The sequence below is a fragment of the Neolamprologus brichardi genome, chromosome 5 (genome assembly GCF_056152115.1).
Source record: "Neolamprologus brichardi isolate AB-2024 chromosome 5, ASM5615211v1, whole genome shotgun sequence".
In the NCBI taxonomy this organism is placed as follows: domain Eukaryota; kingdom Metazoa; phylum Chordata; class Actinopteri; order Cichliformes; family Cichlidae; genus Neolamprologus; species Neolamprologus brichardi.
In genome coordinates this window covers 17,046,390-17,061,805 of record NC_142108.1, presented here as the reverse complement: position 1 = coordinate 17,061,805, position 15,416 = coordinate 17,046,390, and the positions used below count along the sequence as shown (strand labels likewise).

General features: G+C 39.2%; 1 protein-coding gene across 1 annotated transcript in view; it reads right to left on the bottom strand.

Moving 5' to 3' along the window:
* Positions 1-15,416, bottom strand: part of LOC102788387 (voltage-dependent calcium channel subunit alpha-2/delta-2-like) — a 47,156-nt gene that overhangs the window by 13,596 nt on the left and 18,144 nt on the right. The window contains exons 3-13 of the mRNA XM_006783313.3: positions 12,016-12,132; positions 9,962-10,021; positions 5,762-5,806; positions 5,235-5,370; positions 5,013-5,144; positions 4,847-4,904; positions 4,702-4,752; positions 1,838-1,937; positions 1,586-1,747; positions 1,360-1,470; positions 1,159-1,237 (exon numbers count right to left, since the gene is read on the bottom strand). Coding sequence (XP_006783376.1) covers positions 1,159-1,237; positions 1,360-1,470; positions 1,586-1,747; positions 1,838-1,937; positions 4,702-4,752; positions 4,847-4,904; positions 5,013-5,144; positions 5,235-5,370; positions 5,762-5,806; positions 9,962-10,021; positions 12,016-12,132 — 1,051 coding nt within the window. The remainder of the gene's footprint in view (positions 1-1,158; positions 1,238-1,359; positions 1,471-1,585; positions 1,748-1,837; positions 1,938-4,701; positions 4,753-4,846; positions 4,905-5,012; positions 5,145-5,234; positions 5,371-5,761; positions 5,807-9,961; positions 10,022-12,015; positions 12,133-15,416) is intronic.

Here is a 15,416-nt window from a genome sequence, read left to right as displayed (position 1 = left end):
CTCAGCTGATCTATTTTATAAAACCATCAATTATTCAGTCAAAACTAGCAAACCAGGAGGACACTGACAAGGCTTTTTCTCTTGGGTCAAAATATCACTCGGCGGGCATGAATTTTTCAAGGCGCTGGCAAATGCACCACATTCCCCCACGTTCGCGCCAAAGAGGTTTTCAGTGTCAGTGAGTAACTGTTGGGCCTTAAAATATCTACACAAACAAAACTGTGGTAGCGACCTCTCTGTGAGGACCAGCACCTCCTTAAAGTCAAGTCCTCTAACAGGATCAGTGTGTTTTACATTATGCTCGGTTATTTATTGGTTCTATTCTTATTTATTCCCATTCTTACAGATATTGATGTCTAGGATTTCTTATTCAACTCATAACAACGAGTAAAAACTTCTTCATGCAGCTGTTCCCTTTAAGGATGACCACTGAGGATCATTTGCCTCCATCTCACCCTATCCCCATTCTCTTCTGTCACACCAACCCCTCTGCATGTCCTTCATCACTTCATCCATGAACTGCCATCAGTCGTCCACTTTTCCTCCTGCCTGGCAGATCCATATTTAACTTTGTCCAGCATAGCCACTATTCCTCCTCTGCACGTGTCCAAACCATCATAGCCTTGTCTCTCTAACTCCATCTCCAAATTGTTTACCCCGAGTTGTCCCTCTGATGTCATCATTTCTAATTCTGTCCCACCCGGGCAATTACAATGACAATCTCAGCATCTTCAAGTCTGACACCTCTAGCTCGGCCTCCTGTATTTGTGTTTGTGCCACAGCAGGCCTCACTACCATCTTATAAAGCTTCCCTTTCACTCTTGCTGTTGTCAGTCACAAATGACCCCTGATTTTCATCTCCACCCACTCTAACCTACCTGCATGTCAGCTGCTTTGAATGCTTGACCCATGGTTGACCCAGAGTGTCAAGGTAAGTTCATCTAGCCAAACATTGCACACATTTCAGTGCTTTTTCTCGGCATGAAGCCGCAAAAAACAAAAAAGTAGTAAAACTACAAATATTTTTATTTATCATTACTTTTTTTTTTATCAAGTGATCCACAGAATACATCATCTAAAAACAGTTTTTAATTTTTAAGTTTTTAAAACCATGGACTGAATCCTTTTGTAGTCTACAGTATATGAAGCTGAACTCACCTTTATTGGTGCACGCAATCCATTGTAAGGGTGTGACATCATAGTTATGCTGGCCCACGGAAAAGGTAAATACTCGAACCTGACATGGGTGAATAGAGGAAATGTCAAATTAACTGTCATAGGGTGATTAGACACTACAGAAACATCCTGCTCGAATGCAGGAGGTAATTTAGAGGTGTCTGATTTACACGAGAAACTGACCGTTTTGTTGGGCCAGTTGTATTGCATGAAAACATCCTGAGCTCGGTCCTCTCCTCCGTCAGTAAACAGCATGATTATTTTATTGCAGTTAGCCCGGGGGACATTTGTTTTCTGAAAATTAGGAAAAAACAAAATGCACGTGTCAGTTAATGCAGTAAAACTGCATGCAGAACCTTTATTTTATCACATAATGCCAAGTCAAACAAAATCAGTATAGATGACTTGCATTTAATAGCTGATTGAAGGCAAAGTGAAATCCAGACTTGTAGTCGGTGGTGCCTTTAGCCTGCATCTGCTGCACTGCATCCTTGAAAATCTTTTTGTTGCGCACATTAGCCTGGACTAGATGGCTAAAGCAAGGGACCACAGCCACAGCTTTCTCATTAAACTGAAACACAGGAGCAGACGCAGTTTGAAAACAACAGGGGAAATTATGGAAAACCAATGTTCAGATTCAGTAAGTGTAGCATATGCTAACCCTGGCCACATTGACGTAGTCATCATCGGATAAAGTGTCCAGCATTTCCATCACTGACGCTTTGATCAGTTTCAGGGTGAGTCCACTGACACTGCCACTCCTGAGGAAACATCAGAATAAACAAGCTTAAATAAATACTTGTGTGGAGACAAACAAAAGGCAAGAAGATAATTTTGTATGAGGGAATGCAAAATAACGCATTTATGTGTCAAGAGTATTAACTAATCCGAAAGGTTTTGGCTCAGATGTAGTTTAAACTCGCAAAATGGTGCTAAAGACAATCTAATTTTATCCATTTTTATGCCAATCGACAGTTGTGGAGAGCATAGTCTGACTCAGGGGTGTCAAACTTCAGGCTCAGGGACCAAAATTGGGTCAGCAAACACTTTAAAATAGCCCACTGAATGAATTTGGAAAATGTGAAGGAGGCCATAGATTATGGAATTTCAGGTGTATTTTCATACGTTTTACACCAAAGCATTCATACTATACCAAAGTAATTACAATAAGTGATAAATAAACAATTGAATGACAAAAAAAATCAGTTTTTTCACTACCTACTATGAAAAAAAATTTATTTTAACAATGTTTATACCACAAGTCAACAAAGACTGAAAACCTGAGACCTGCTGCTGAAATTGCACCTTTTTTTATACTGAGGTATCTCAGGGATTAAACTTCTTCACACTCACAGGAAGGGCACTTTACTGGTTCAGCCCACAGGACACAATGCACTGCTGTGCCTGATACAAGTATGTCTGGCAATATTCAATTCAATTTTATTCATATAGCGCCAAATCACAACAACAGTCGCCTCAAGGAGCTCAAAATAAAAACTCAACAGAAAAGTTCTGCACTGTAACTGTAAAAGTATCCCTCAAAGTGAAGATTTTTTTTTCTTGAAAACTTTCAAACTCTTTTTGTGAGCCAGGTTTAAAATAATTCAAGAGGCCAGTTTAAAAAGAACAGAATAATTCATAATGCCTCCACTAAAGTCTCCAGTAGTGCTGCAAAATCTCTCCTGCTGCAGCGATTGATCGGCACTGATAAATATATTCAGTGGTTATATAATGGTACTTTTCACTTCTTTACTTTCCACTTCTGTTTTAATTTTGTACAGTTTGCATTCAACAAAACACAAATTTCGGCAGTACTAGTGGAAATGTGATCTCAAAAACTACAGTAAAATATGGCTAAAAGATAAAGCTCATGAATACTGCATGGAAGAATAGATCTGAAAATTTGTTTTTGCATTTTTTGCTATCCTAATGTACACGTGATGAGCAACCAGGTTTCAAACTTATGAAAGATCGGCTGATTTCCCACATTGAGCTTAACAATGGGATTAACCTTGCAGTAAGTACCAATGAAGTATGTCCTTTTACCAAAATAGCAACCATGGGAACAGCACAGCAACAAAAGACTGCTGTTCTCGAGCGTGAGTTTCGCTCAGCAAAAAAAAAGCAAAACATTAGTGTCTGCTCTGCCATACAAATACAAATGTTTCTGATTAAAGCAATACTTGAAAAACATTTATGAAATATACAAATTTGCAGATGACAAAATGATGCTACAGCCAACAGCTTGTTGTTAAACAAAATACCAAAAACAGAGAGCAAAATACCTAATCGAGTTTTGCCCTAAGGCAGAAGGATTTTACAATTAAAGCAGTATTTCACACTTTATCCAACATAGTGCAAATCATGCTGATGAACATGTTCCAACAGAAAGGCTCACACAGTGAAAAACAACCAGGCTGGATGTGCGGGAAGTTAAAACAGGTACTTTAAATTGCCAGGGGTGAGGGGAAAAAATCTATATAGTCTATGCGCATTTTACGATACATTATATCCATACAGGGACACCAAATATTGATATTTTGTTGCATAAATTAAAATACTCTGGGTCTACAAACTAGAGGACTCATCACACCTGTAGGAGGTAATCTGTCTGGAAACAGTTGCAGTCTGACTTGGACTGACCGCCATCCCTTTTTCAAAGGTTTGCAAATAACTGCTGTTTACTCAGAGTGCCAACATGTTGCCATCAGTATGAATGAGACTTTATCAATAAGCATAACTCAAGGGGACTCGACTCAGGTAGCTGCTGGCTGGTTGTATTCTAGTTACATTCCTATAAAACAGGAAGATGAGTGCAAATCTAATAATTTTCCGTCTCTGTAGACTTTAACAGATATGTGATTTTCTATGATTTATCACAGTTGCTGTATTATCAGAAACAGATTGCAAGTATTTGCCAACTTGACCGCATTCAATCACAACTGATATCAGACTGACTGTCAACATTTAGCAGGTTTTAGTGACAGCTTGAACATCTCATTTTGCAGCAAAAAAATAAATAAAAATTGGATTGAACAGATAATGACAAAGTTTAACTTTGAGGACATAACGTGTTTAAAAAAGGTGATAAATCCTATGGATATCACAAAATGTTAAAAATTGCAATAATATTGCATCATCAGAAAGTGAAAATGTGGTTAATAAAACAACAACCGAGGGGGATCATAAAGCTCTAACCTTCAAAATTAAACAGGGAGCAAAATGAAAGAAGGGCAGAGGTGAAATTTGCATGGTTAACAGTGAGAGGCACACCGAGAAAAACTCAGGAGGGGCATAAGAAAAGTAATGAAATTCAGTAAAACGACTGGATGTTACAAGAAAAATCCGAGAATCAAGATAAAAAATAAAACACATGGGCAGAAAAAATTTCCTGGACTGTCTGTACATTGCCAGTCAGTCTAGCCTTTGCTTGTGTCCAGCTGTGATGCTAAACTAAGATAACAATAAGAAAAGTGAATGTTCATTCTCTGAATGGGTCAAAAGGAGTTTAGCAGAAATACTCACACGTCAACAAGGATGACCATGTCTTTGGGGGATGAGGCACCCTGGATGTACCTGTGGGGAACAAAGAAGAGTACACAAAACTTCATCTGCTTCAATCCATTGCATGCAGCCCACATGTAAACATGTTTAAAGCTGGAACGCATACCAGGGCCTCCTCCTGACATCATACAGGTCAATTTTATCAGGAGCTTTCCAGGGTGTTGCTGCAAAAAAAAAAAAAACAGAAGAAAATATTCACATCATAGTATTTACTTTGACTTTGGCTTATTCACCTCCTACCTGACAGCTGGAACCTAAAAACTAAAACCTACCTGGATAATAGCGAGTGACTCCTGTCGCGCTCCCAAATGCTTGCCACAGCAGTGACGGATCCTCTCGACTATTCTCCATGAAGACTTTCTCCAACGCTTGCGTCCAGTTTAGTTCGTTTAGAATGACGGGAGCTAATCAACAAACAGTGAAATGTTTTAAATACACACCTTAACCTTAAGCTAATTGCAAACATGTCTTTACAGACTGGGGACTCTACTTACCTCCTTTATAAATATCTGTGGGAATCTGAACAGCTGTGTAGGAATAGTTGACATTATTCTTGAAGTTTGGGTCATACACAAACTCCAGCTTGATGTGAGAGGGATTTTCCACCTCTCCTTCTCCATCCATGGAATACTACATGAACAGGAAGACAAGCACATGAAGCACAAACACAAACACATTTCTCTCCCTAATATTAATACTGTAGTTGAGTCAATTCAGGCTATATCAAGTAAGTATAAGCCAAATACAGTGGAACCTCGGATTGCGAGTAACTTGACCTACGAGTAATGAGCAAAAAACTCATAGTCAGTGACTTATATAGAAAATACCTTTAAAAATGATTTTTATGTGAATATTTTGGGAGCTTAGAGCAGTCCATCAATCATTTCTCATGGGGAAAATTCTCTTTGACATACGAGGGTTTTGGTTTGCGAGCAGCAACGAATCATACTCATAAACCAAGGTACTACTGTACTTAGTTTTTTTTAAAAATAAAAGTTCAGTTTATTTGTCCCTTACTCACATAATCCAGCTCTGCCTTGGAATCATAATAAGCCATGTCCAGCTCCTAGTAGAGAACAGATGGAGATATTAAGAGGCTGCAACTGTGAAACAGTTTGAGGACAAGTAATCATATGCATGCATGTATCAAGTCTGTCTCTGCACAGTTCTTCGTAAGCGTAGCCATGACTTAGAATGCATGTTCATTTAAAATGATGCCCATCGAAAGTCCAAAACTGCATTTTTTTAATACAACAACCCTGTTTCAAAACAAACAAACAAAAAAACCCAAATCAATGTCTTTTTAATAATTTAAGTAATTTTTTTGAAAATTATATACAGTTTAGAATTAAATGTGGTCCGATGCTGCCGAAATAAACAAGGCCACTCACTGATGAGCACACTTGTGAACATTCACTCTGAGATGAGTTTCTTTCAGCTATCTGTAAGAGTGACCTTCTCTGTTCTTTATATTTTATAAAGAGCAGACAAGCCACATATACATGTTCATGATTTAGAGTTGTGCATACTCCTACTAAATCTGTATTTATTGTTCACATTCTCAGACATGCAAGTCACTCATACTTGCATACAACCCCCGTACGAGCATGGATGCCGTACGTGTGCTGATAACTAGCTGGATGGTCAGAAATGTTTTCTATATTGTCTGAAGTTTCAGGAACTTGCTGAAATGCTTTTTTTATTCATGGTAGGATTTCAGCATGCTTTTGTGGATAAATCATCAAAAAATTCCAAGGCAGTCTCATTTCAAATACTGTAAAATGCCTTTATTCTTATAGGATGGTCAGGTTTAACTTAACAAGCAAAAAACCCCAATGCATTTTAGCAGGCAAGCCTTGTTATAGTTGTTGCTCTTAGTTAAATGTAGATGCAGAGACAGTGTTAGCAGACATGTTGAATCACTGAATCACATGACTATAGACCATGAAATGCCACCTAATGATTTTCTATTGTCGTTGACTGAATGGATGTTAACTAACAACATTACACAGTATTTAAACAGACCAAAGGATGTGCTATGGAGGCTTTTTCAGTCCTCCTTAAGCAAGTGTATAACTGGGTCAAAGGGAAGAAAACTGTTAAATTATAAAATAAATATTTGTTTTTTTTCAAACACATTATTCAGAAAAAGGTTGTTTGTCTTAATCTGGATCATGTTTTTTAAAATAAAATCAATCCCAATTTTAAATTATTGTAGTGTACAGCAGGGAGAAAATAAAATTATTATATCTTATAACCTTTAAAGAGAATAAAGGGACTTTGCATACATCTGTATTTAGAAAATTAACAGACAGAAACATTAAGGTACACGCCAGCAGCTTTCACCCAAAGTGGCTTAAAGAAAATTTCCCTTTTGGTCAAATCTAATGAGTGAGGACAGTCTGCACCCAGGAAAAGGATTGTGAGGCTAAATCTAAGGAAATAGCGTTTGAAGGAACATAGATATAGAAACACTATCCAACACCTGGACACGCAAACCTTATTTAAAAGAAATGTTCCAAAACTAATAAAACATGAATTAGTCTTGGGGAAAACATACAGTACAGAGGCAGAGACAAGTAAACATATAATGACGGGAATTGGGGTATTATTGGGAGAGACGATGTAATGACCCAGATCTCCTCTGAACCACCATTGATCAGTTTTAGGAGGACTCTTATCCTACACAACAAACTGGTACACACCAATCAACAACCAGACTCCCAGGAACATGGCCGTGCCCAAAACCTAGAGAATCCTGTTTGATAAATCACGAAGTTCTTTCGTGACTTAGCCCATGTGTATCTTTTCCAATAAGCACCTCAAATAGAAGCAGTTTGAATCCAGGGATTTGAGACTTTGTTGTTCTCTGTCTCTCGGTCAGGCCCCTCTCCAGGGTGTACCCCACCTCTTGCCCAGTCACAGCTGGGGGGGACAGGCACCAGCTGTTCCGAGACCCCAAGCTGGATGCACGGATCCAAAACATTTTTTCCCAGAGAGGAGTTACAGCCCAAAAAAAATTATTCCTCCATCCATAAAATGTGAACAAAAAGCACAAGAGCTTTCCAAAGAAACACTTTCATCTAAACAGCAGCCAAAAAAAGCACAGAAGTCTTTAGTTTAAAACTACATTTAAAAAAAAAGGAAAAGCTGCATTTGTGATGCTGTAACCACCAAATGTTTCCTATTGTTCGGTACTGTTTTCTGTTCAGCACTCTCACATTATGAATCAGTAGACAGGCTGTTAGGCTTGTGTGGAGCATCGCCATCTGTTACTGTCTTTACTTCAGAGTACGCGTGACATCTACGCTGAGGTGGATGTGTTCCTATTTTTGGCCTGTTCTGATTACCAGATTTGATCTCCAAAGAGCGCCTTAGCCTAAATCGAGCTTAACATGACAACTCCATCAGTCTGCCGTTAGTCATCCTGTTGTTAGTAATATAAAGTTTTAGCACCTCTGAAAACACCGAGCTACCAGTCAGTGTTCTTTTTCAGTCAGTCCAAAGAAATGATGCTGCTCACCCACCATGTTAACTTCTCCTATGAGCTCTGCTTCTTCTAACATTAATCTGTCAGCAGCGATAAAGGATAGTTTCATTCATATATGATAAAAAAGGAGACGTTTAGGATTTACTCAGATCGTCTCTTCAGTCTGTCTCTTTCTCATCATGCCCTCACCTTTATGTATAACAATATGCTTGTTCCTATCTTTGCTAAGAGACAGATGAGAAGATGAGTATCACTCTTATATCCTTCTGCTAAATATAGAGCTCCACGCTAAGCAGGCTGGGTTGCTCAGCTTAGCATACATACTGGTTATAAGTGGAAACAACACCATCTCTATACAAATATTTATTTTTAAAAAATCCAAAGAGTAAAATTGGTAATCTGTGCTGATCAGGCCTTTTTACTTTCAGACTTTATATAGCACCAAATCACAAAAACAGTCCCATCAAGGTGCTTTTTATACTAAGGTAAAGCTCCCACAATTATGGAGATAAAACCCAATGATCAAACGACTCCCTTTAAGCAAGCACTTGGCAACAGTGGGAAGGAAAAACTCCCTTTTAACAAGAACAAATCTCTGACAGAACTATGCTCATTTAGTAGCAGCCATCTGCCACAACCGGACTCTGCTTACAGAGATGGAAAGAGCATCTTTGAATGCACAGCATATCCAGGCTAATGGTGATGGTATAATGGTGTGGGGGCTATTTACTTGGCACACTTTCGGCCTCATAGTATTGATCATCATTTAAAAACTCCAGCCTACGTGGCCATGTCCTCCCCTTTATGTTAACAGTGTACCATCTTCTGATAATCAAATCACTTTGCCTACATTCAAAAACAGAGAAGAAACGAAAACAACGGCCAGTTAAGACGTGGAAATCTAACTGGGAGCCTAAGGCAACAGTGTCTACTCATATTGTAGCGGATGAGCAAAAACATGTAGTCCTTTGAAATCACAGGGGAATTCAGTGCCTCTGAGAAGGATGTGAGAACCCATGTGAGAGGATGAGGTTAATCCCGTCTCATTTTGTCGGGGAAATGAAGCAGACCGAGTGGAAAAGTGGAATGCCAATGTGTGTAGGACTCAAAAGAACCACACGGCTGAGTGCACTCAGTCATCTGTTTCAGCCAGACGAGCGCAGCGCAGAGGGATCCACTCGGCTGCCTGGTGTAAATGTTTCTTTCTCAGGTCATCCCGTTTAGAGACACAGGGCTCAGAAACATACCCCTGAATTATTTTATTCAGTGAATTCAAGATAAAATTGTACCGTTTCTAATATGTGAGGAAATGTGTGATGACAAGTATCATGTGCTTTTTGAAAAGTTTTTAGGGAAACAATACAGTGTATTACAATAATATATATATTATTGTAATACACTGTATTGTTTCCTTAATTTTTTAATCGACACATTTTCAAGTATTTCAAACATATTATTTTTTTGAAAAAAAAATTTCCCCTTGAAATGACTATAGATTGACTCCAGTTCAAATCCACTACAAACACAAAAAGCCTTATGAAGGAAAGTAAAGACGAATACGTTGAAAACAAAAAGCCACCAAGGCCTTACAAGTAATTAAAAAAACACATTTGGGAATGGAGAGTAAAAGAAATGGAGCTGAATTTGCTACATGCACAACTATCAAAGCTATAAACTGAGTAACATTATATTTCTAATTTGAACTGAGAATATAATGTTATTGAGACTTACCTTGATTTCATCCTGCCACAGATGCTCCCGCTGGAGCCGCTCTGCTTCACTGGCTAACCTCTACAGAGACACAGCCACGTTAGACAAGCAAGTATGATGACATGTTCAATTTCTCTAATCAGATGATTTTGGGGGAAGGTCACTATTAGACAGACTTAATCAGACTTGTGTTAACTGGTGTTTGTAAATGATACTGTGGTCCTGCATTTTGCAGGACATGAAATGGGTTCTCAATCAAACTATTCTGTCTTTGCTTGCATCTGCGCTATAAGCAAGTAACATTTGTATCTGTAGGTCATATCTTTACAAAACCTTTTTTTAGGTTTTGCACAAACAGCATTGTACAAAAGGACAAAGAAATGGATTGCATGTAGCCATGTGAAAATAAACTTTATCATTTCTAAGGTTTTAGGTATAAAGAATTTAATTTATACATTTAATTTGATTTAAATTTGATTAAAAAATCATCTGGTCTTTAAAAAGTTATAAAATTAAGTAACTACAATCTGCTGATATTCTGTATTTTGTTTTTGCTAAGCATGGTGCTCTAACTTATGTGCAAAAATCTCCACTTTACTCTGGTTTATACAAATGATGTTGCAAAGACCTTGTGGTTTGTTTAGATGCAGCTTTCCAACCCTAAGCCATGCTGTTCATTTTAGAGAGAGGAGGCTTTGTCCTGGCAGCCCTTCCAAACAAAATGTACTTTTCTCAAATGTACTAATGCTAACTGTCGCAGTTTCTCTAAGCTTTGCTCAGGCAAATGGACTGAATCTTATATGGCGCTTTTCTAGTCTCCCGGGGTACTCAAAGCGCTCTATACAACATGCCACATTCACCCAATCACACCCATTCTCACAAGCACTTAGTGCTTTCTAAGTACATTCACACACATTCATTCATAGGCAAGGCAAGGCAAGTTTATTTATATAGCACAATTCAACAACAAGGTGATTCAAAGTGCTTTACAGAGACATTAAAAAACAAAAACAAATAAAAAGCATGATTTAAAATTGATTAAAAAAAACAGTAGATAAAATCAGAACAGTAGATAAAATCAGTTGTTAAAATGTAAGTTTTGAAATTTAAGCTTAAAAGTGTGGACTTGGTGTTTTATTCAAATGCAGCTGAGAATAGGTGAGTCTTCAACCTGGATTTAAATAAACTGAGTGTTTCAGCTGATCTGAGGCTTTCTGTTCCAGATATATGGAGCATAAAAGCTGAATGCAGCTTCTCCATGTCTGGTTCTGACTCTGGCAACTGATAAAAAAAATGGATCCAGATGACCTGAGGGATCTGGAGGGTTCATACTGGGTCAGAAGGTCACTGATGTATTTTGGTCCTAAACCATTCAGAGCTTTATAGACCAGCATCAGAACTTTAAAGTCTATCCTCTGACAGACAGGCAGCCAGTGTAAAGACCTCAGAGCTCCGATGGATGCATTGGAGAGCAACTCGGGCTAGTATCTTGCCCAAGGATACTTGGCATGCAGATTGGAGGAGCCAAGGATCGAACCACCTTCTGATCAGTGGGTGACCTGCTCTACCTCCTGAGCTACAGCCACCCCAGCAAATTCACCACTCCAGCAAAGATTGGCAGCTGTTTTGAGGCTTTTACCCTTGTGAATAGCATTTCTCGCTATATTGGAAATGGTTTTATAATCCTTCCCAGATTGACAGCAGCAGCAATAATTGTTTCTCTGAGATCATTGCTGAAATCTTTTCCTCCTTGGCACTGTGCTAACACACAACTGAATGCTTTTAACTGGGTATATTTGATTATCAACACCTCTTAACTCCCTTAGATTTAGTAAATGTTTTGTTAGACTTTCACACACTAATTCTGCAGTTTGATTTTTGGTAATTAAATAAGGACACAGCGTAATATGTCACGAGTTGCTGTGCATCTGAGATTGTATTTATCTAATATTAGAAAAATGAGAAGGACCAGATTATTTTATGTTGTGATAAGTAAGGCATGTTTTTTAAAGCAACATCGTATGATTATGGCATTAAGAAATTAATATTTAAAAATCACAAGGAAACATACTTACATCAAGTGCTTTGCGCTTTTTAGCCAGAAGTTTCTCAATATCCGAGGCCACTTTTTCAACAATCTTCCGCGGCTGATTCTTCACCAGACTAAACCGACGCCTTTCTTCATTGTATATCTGTAAAGTTTGAATGGACAGCTGTTAAAAACATGTGCAACATGTGCATCGAGTGCAAACCTCACTCCTGCTGACTTTTCCAGGGATAAGTTATCTATGAATAAATCGTTTTTTTCATGAACCTGCAGAATAAAAAAGGACACTGACAGAGTGTCTGAGACAGAGCTGTAAGATTCAAAGCTCGACAATATGCGAAAGCTCATCTGTTCATTGAAGGCGCACTTGCTGTGTCTGCATGTACAGTCCAATTCTAAGAAGTCTCCTCTCATGCATAAGTATTTATGAACACTGTGTTTTCACACTGAAGCACCCAAAGTAATTTTATGTGCAATTATCACCATGTCATAAAAAACATATAGAAAGTAATCTACATTAGAGTTAATTTATGCTTAAATTAAAAAGGCATATTTGTATCACACGGCGGACTTTCTACAAATTAGATGCGTGTTATACACATGGGGGTCTTAAGCTTGATACACCCAAATGACACTCTTAATGCTTTTCTCTGCAGGGTCTGAATTTGAATTAGGACCGCACAGAGAAAGTTAAATTCAGAGCACCTGCCGTACAGCTTTGGTACAGCCACAGAAAGTACACAAGGAAACTTTACAGGTCAGTGGGACACATCTGGGAATCACACTGGACGGATAGTGGGTGGAGCTGTATTGAGTAATGATTTTATTTAGGAGCAATACCTTCCACAATATTTGTCTTAGAATCATTTCTGCTTTGAAATTGTTAGAGCTTAAATCGCGGCCACACTGCTAGTGCTGGTTTAGGCCCTTTTGCCTTCTGCCCTAATTTTTAATGGCGCTGATTCATCAAGGTACTGAAAACATTCTGGTTCATATTGACATGACAGCATCAAAGAGTTGCTGTAGATCTGTCAGGTACACATCCATGATGAGATTTTCCTGGTCCACCACATCTCTAAGGTGCTCTATAGGATTGTGCAAAGTAGTCAGACTCGAACGTCAAGGAAGGTGGTAGGGAAGCAGACTCAGCAGACATTTCGGGTTTCCAGAGGTGAGTAATTTATTTACAGTGAACCCCATCCTACATGAAACTTAACAAAACGTCCCCCCCAAACTTAATTAAAAAAACAAAAAATACATCGATTTGGTAACTCAGCTCGCCTCTCCTCTCTCATCTGAGCCTGGCAGAGACTGACTGTATTGTAAGAATAGATTATTGTAGTATTAGGGATTTAGTTGTATTAACGATAGTAAAGCATTATATTCGTTATTCATTTAAGTAGGCCATAGGTCAAGCTGCTAAACACTCACACATAGAGCACACACACAGAATTGGCAGAATAAGTCAGATGTGCATGTGAGAAGCAGAGGCAACAGAAAGGAGAACACAGTGTGCGAAGAAATGTGCAGCAAGGACACGAGATAGGGAGACAGCAGATAGACAGGCATTAGCAGGCGCCTAGTTTTGAGAGACAAAGGTTGGTGACTTCTGCGTCAATGTGTGCTGTTGGGGCCAAACCTATGGCGTTATTTTTGTGCCACTATTCTGAACGCACGTAAAACTAATTTGCAGGTGCAAGTGTTGAATTTTGAGAAGAAATTTATTTACAGCGAAGAAAAGCTAAATTTGAGTGAACAAAATTCATTGCTGCATGCAAAAAATGTATTTCAGTGTTTGCTATTATCCACACACACACACACACACACAACAGCAGCCCCTCTCGCTCAGTTTTTGCATCTGCGCTCGCTCGCAATGTGCTGCTTGCGCTCTCAACATTTCTGCCCGTGCGTGTTCAGCTCTTTCTGTACACCGTTATAGTTATGCCACAAAATCATACAATCATAGACTTGGATGCAAAAAAAATATCTGATTGGCTGTTTTGGTCTCCAATCAGCTCAAAATGACGAAATGCAATATCCCAGAATCCATTTCGTCCAAAACTCAAACGAGCCAGTCAGATTTTTTTGCATCCAAGTCTGTGATTGGTTTGGTTGGTTTTGTGACACAAATATAACGGTGTACAGAAAGAGGCAGAAATGTTGAGAGCGCAAGCAGCACATTGCGAGCAAGCGCAGATGCAAAAACTGAGCGAGAGGGGCTGCTGTTGTGTGTGTGTGTGTGTGTGTGTGTGTGGATAATAGCAAACACTGAAATACATTTTTTGCACGCAGCTTTTCTTCGCTCAAAATAAATTTCTTCTCAAAATGCATTTTGATGATTGATGCTGAACTGAAATCCACGTGTACATGTAATGAAATTAATTGATTGTTCATTCTGAGAAAAAAAAAAGGAATGAAATATTACACTGTTTTATGATGCATTATACTGTTGATTTAAAAGAAATGCTGTTTGCAGAGAATCATGGCCTTATTTGTCTGATTAGAAAGAACAAAATATACAGCACAGGAAGCCAAGGTCGTAACTTAAACTTAAACAGGGTAACTATGTGAGAATGCTGTTTGTTGATTACAGTTCAGCATTTAACACAATAGTGCCCTGCAGACTGTTCACAAAGCTGAGGGATCTGGGAGTCAACAGCTGTCTGTGTGCATGGGTGTTGGACTTCCTCACTGTCAGGTGGTGAGGATGGGTAAGTGCATTTCCAACAGCATCACCATCAACACGGGAGCGCCACAGGGATGTGTCCTCTCGCCACTGCTCTACTCCCTCTACACTTCAGACTGAGTGGCCACCCACAGCTCCGACACCATTGTGAAGTTTGCTGATGACACAGTGGTGTTGGGTGCCATCTCCAACAACGATGAGGCGGCCTACATGGATGAAGTTAAGAATCTGGCATCATGGTGCCAGGACAACCATCTCCAGCTGAATGTTGGCAAGACCAAGGAGCTGGTGGTGGACTTCAGAAGGAGTCAGCACAGAGACTACAAGCCCATTATCATCAATGGAGCTCCAGTGGAGAGGGTGCAGTCCTTCAAATATCTCAGTGTCCATGTCTCCTCAGACCTGACATGGTCTTCCCACATTCATGTCCAGACCAAAAAGGCTAGGCAGCGCCTGTACCACCTATGGCAACTGAGGAAGTTCAGGGTCTCTCCAAAGATTCTCAGGATTTTCTATACAGGCGCTGTGGAGAGCATCACATCACATCCTGGTTTGGGAACAGCTGTGTTAAGGACCAAAAAGCTCTTCAGAGGGCGATCCGTACAGCAGAACGCTGCTGCAAGATTGCTCTCCCCCCGCTTCAGGACACCTACACCAGGAGATGCCGGACAAATGGAGAGCATTGCAACTGCTCATCCACTTTGTCACAGATTGAAGCCATTTGAGTACAGTGAAGTTTAGAT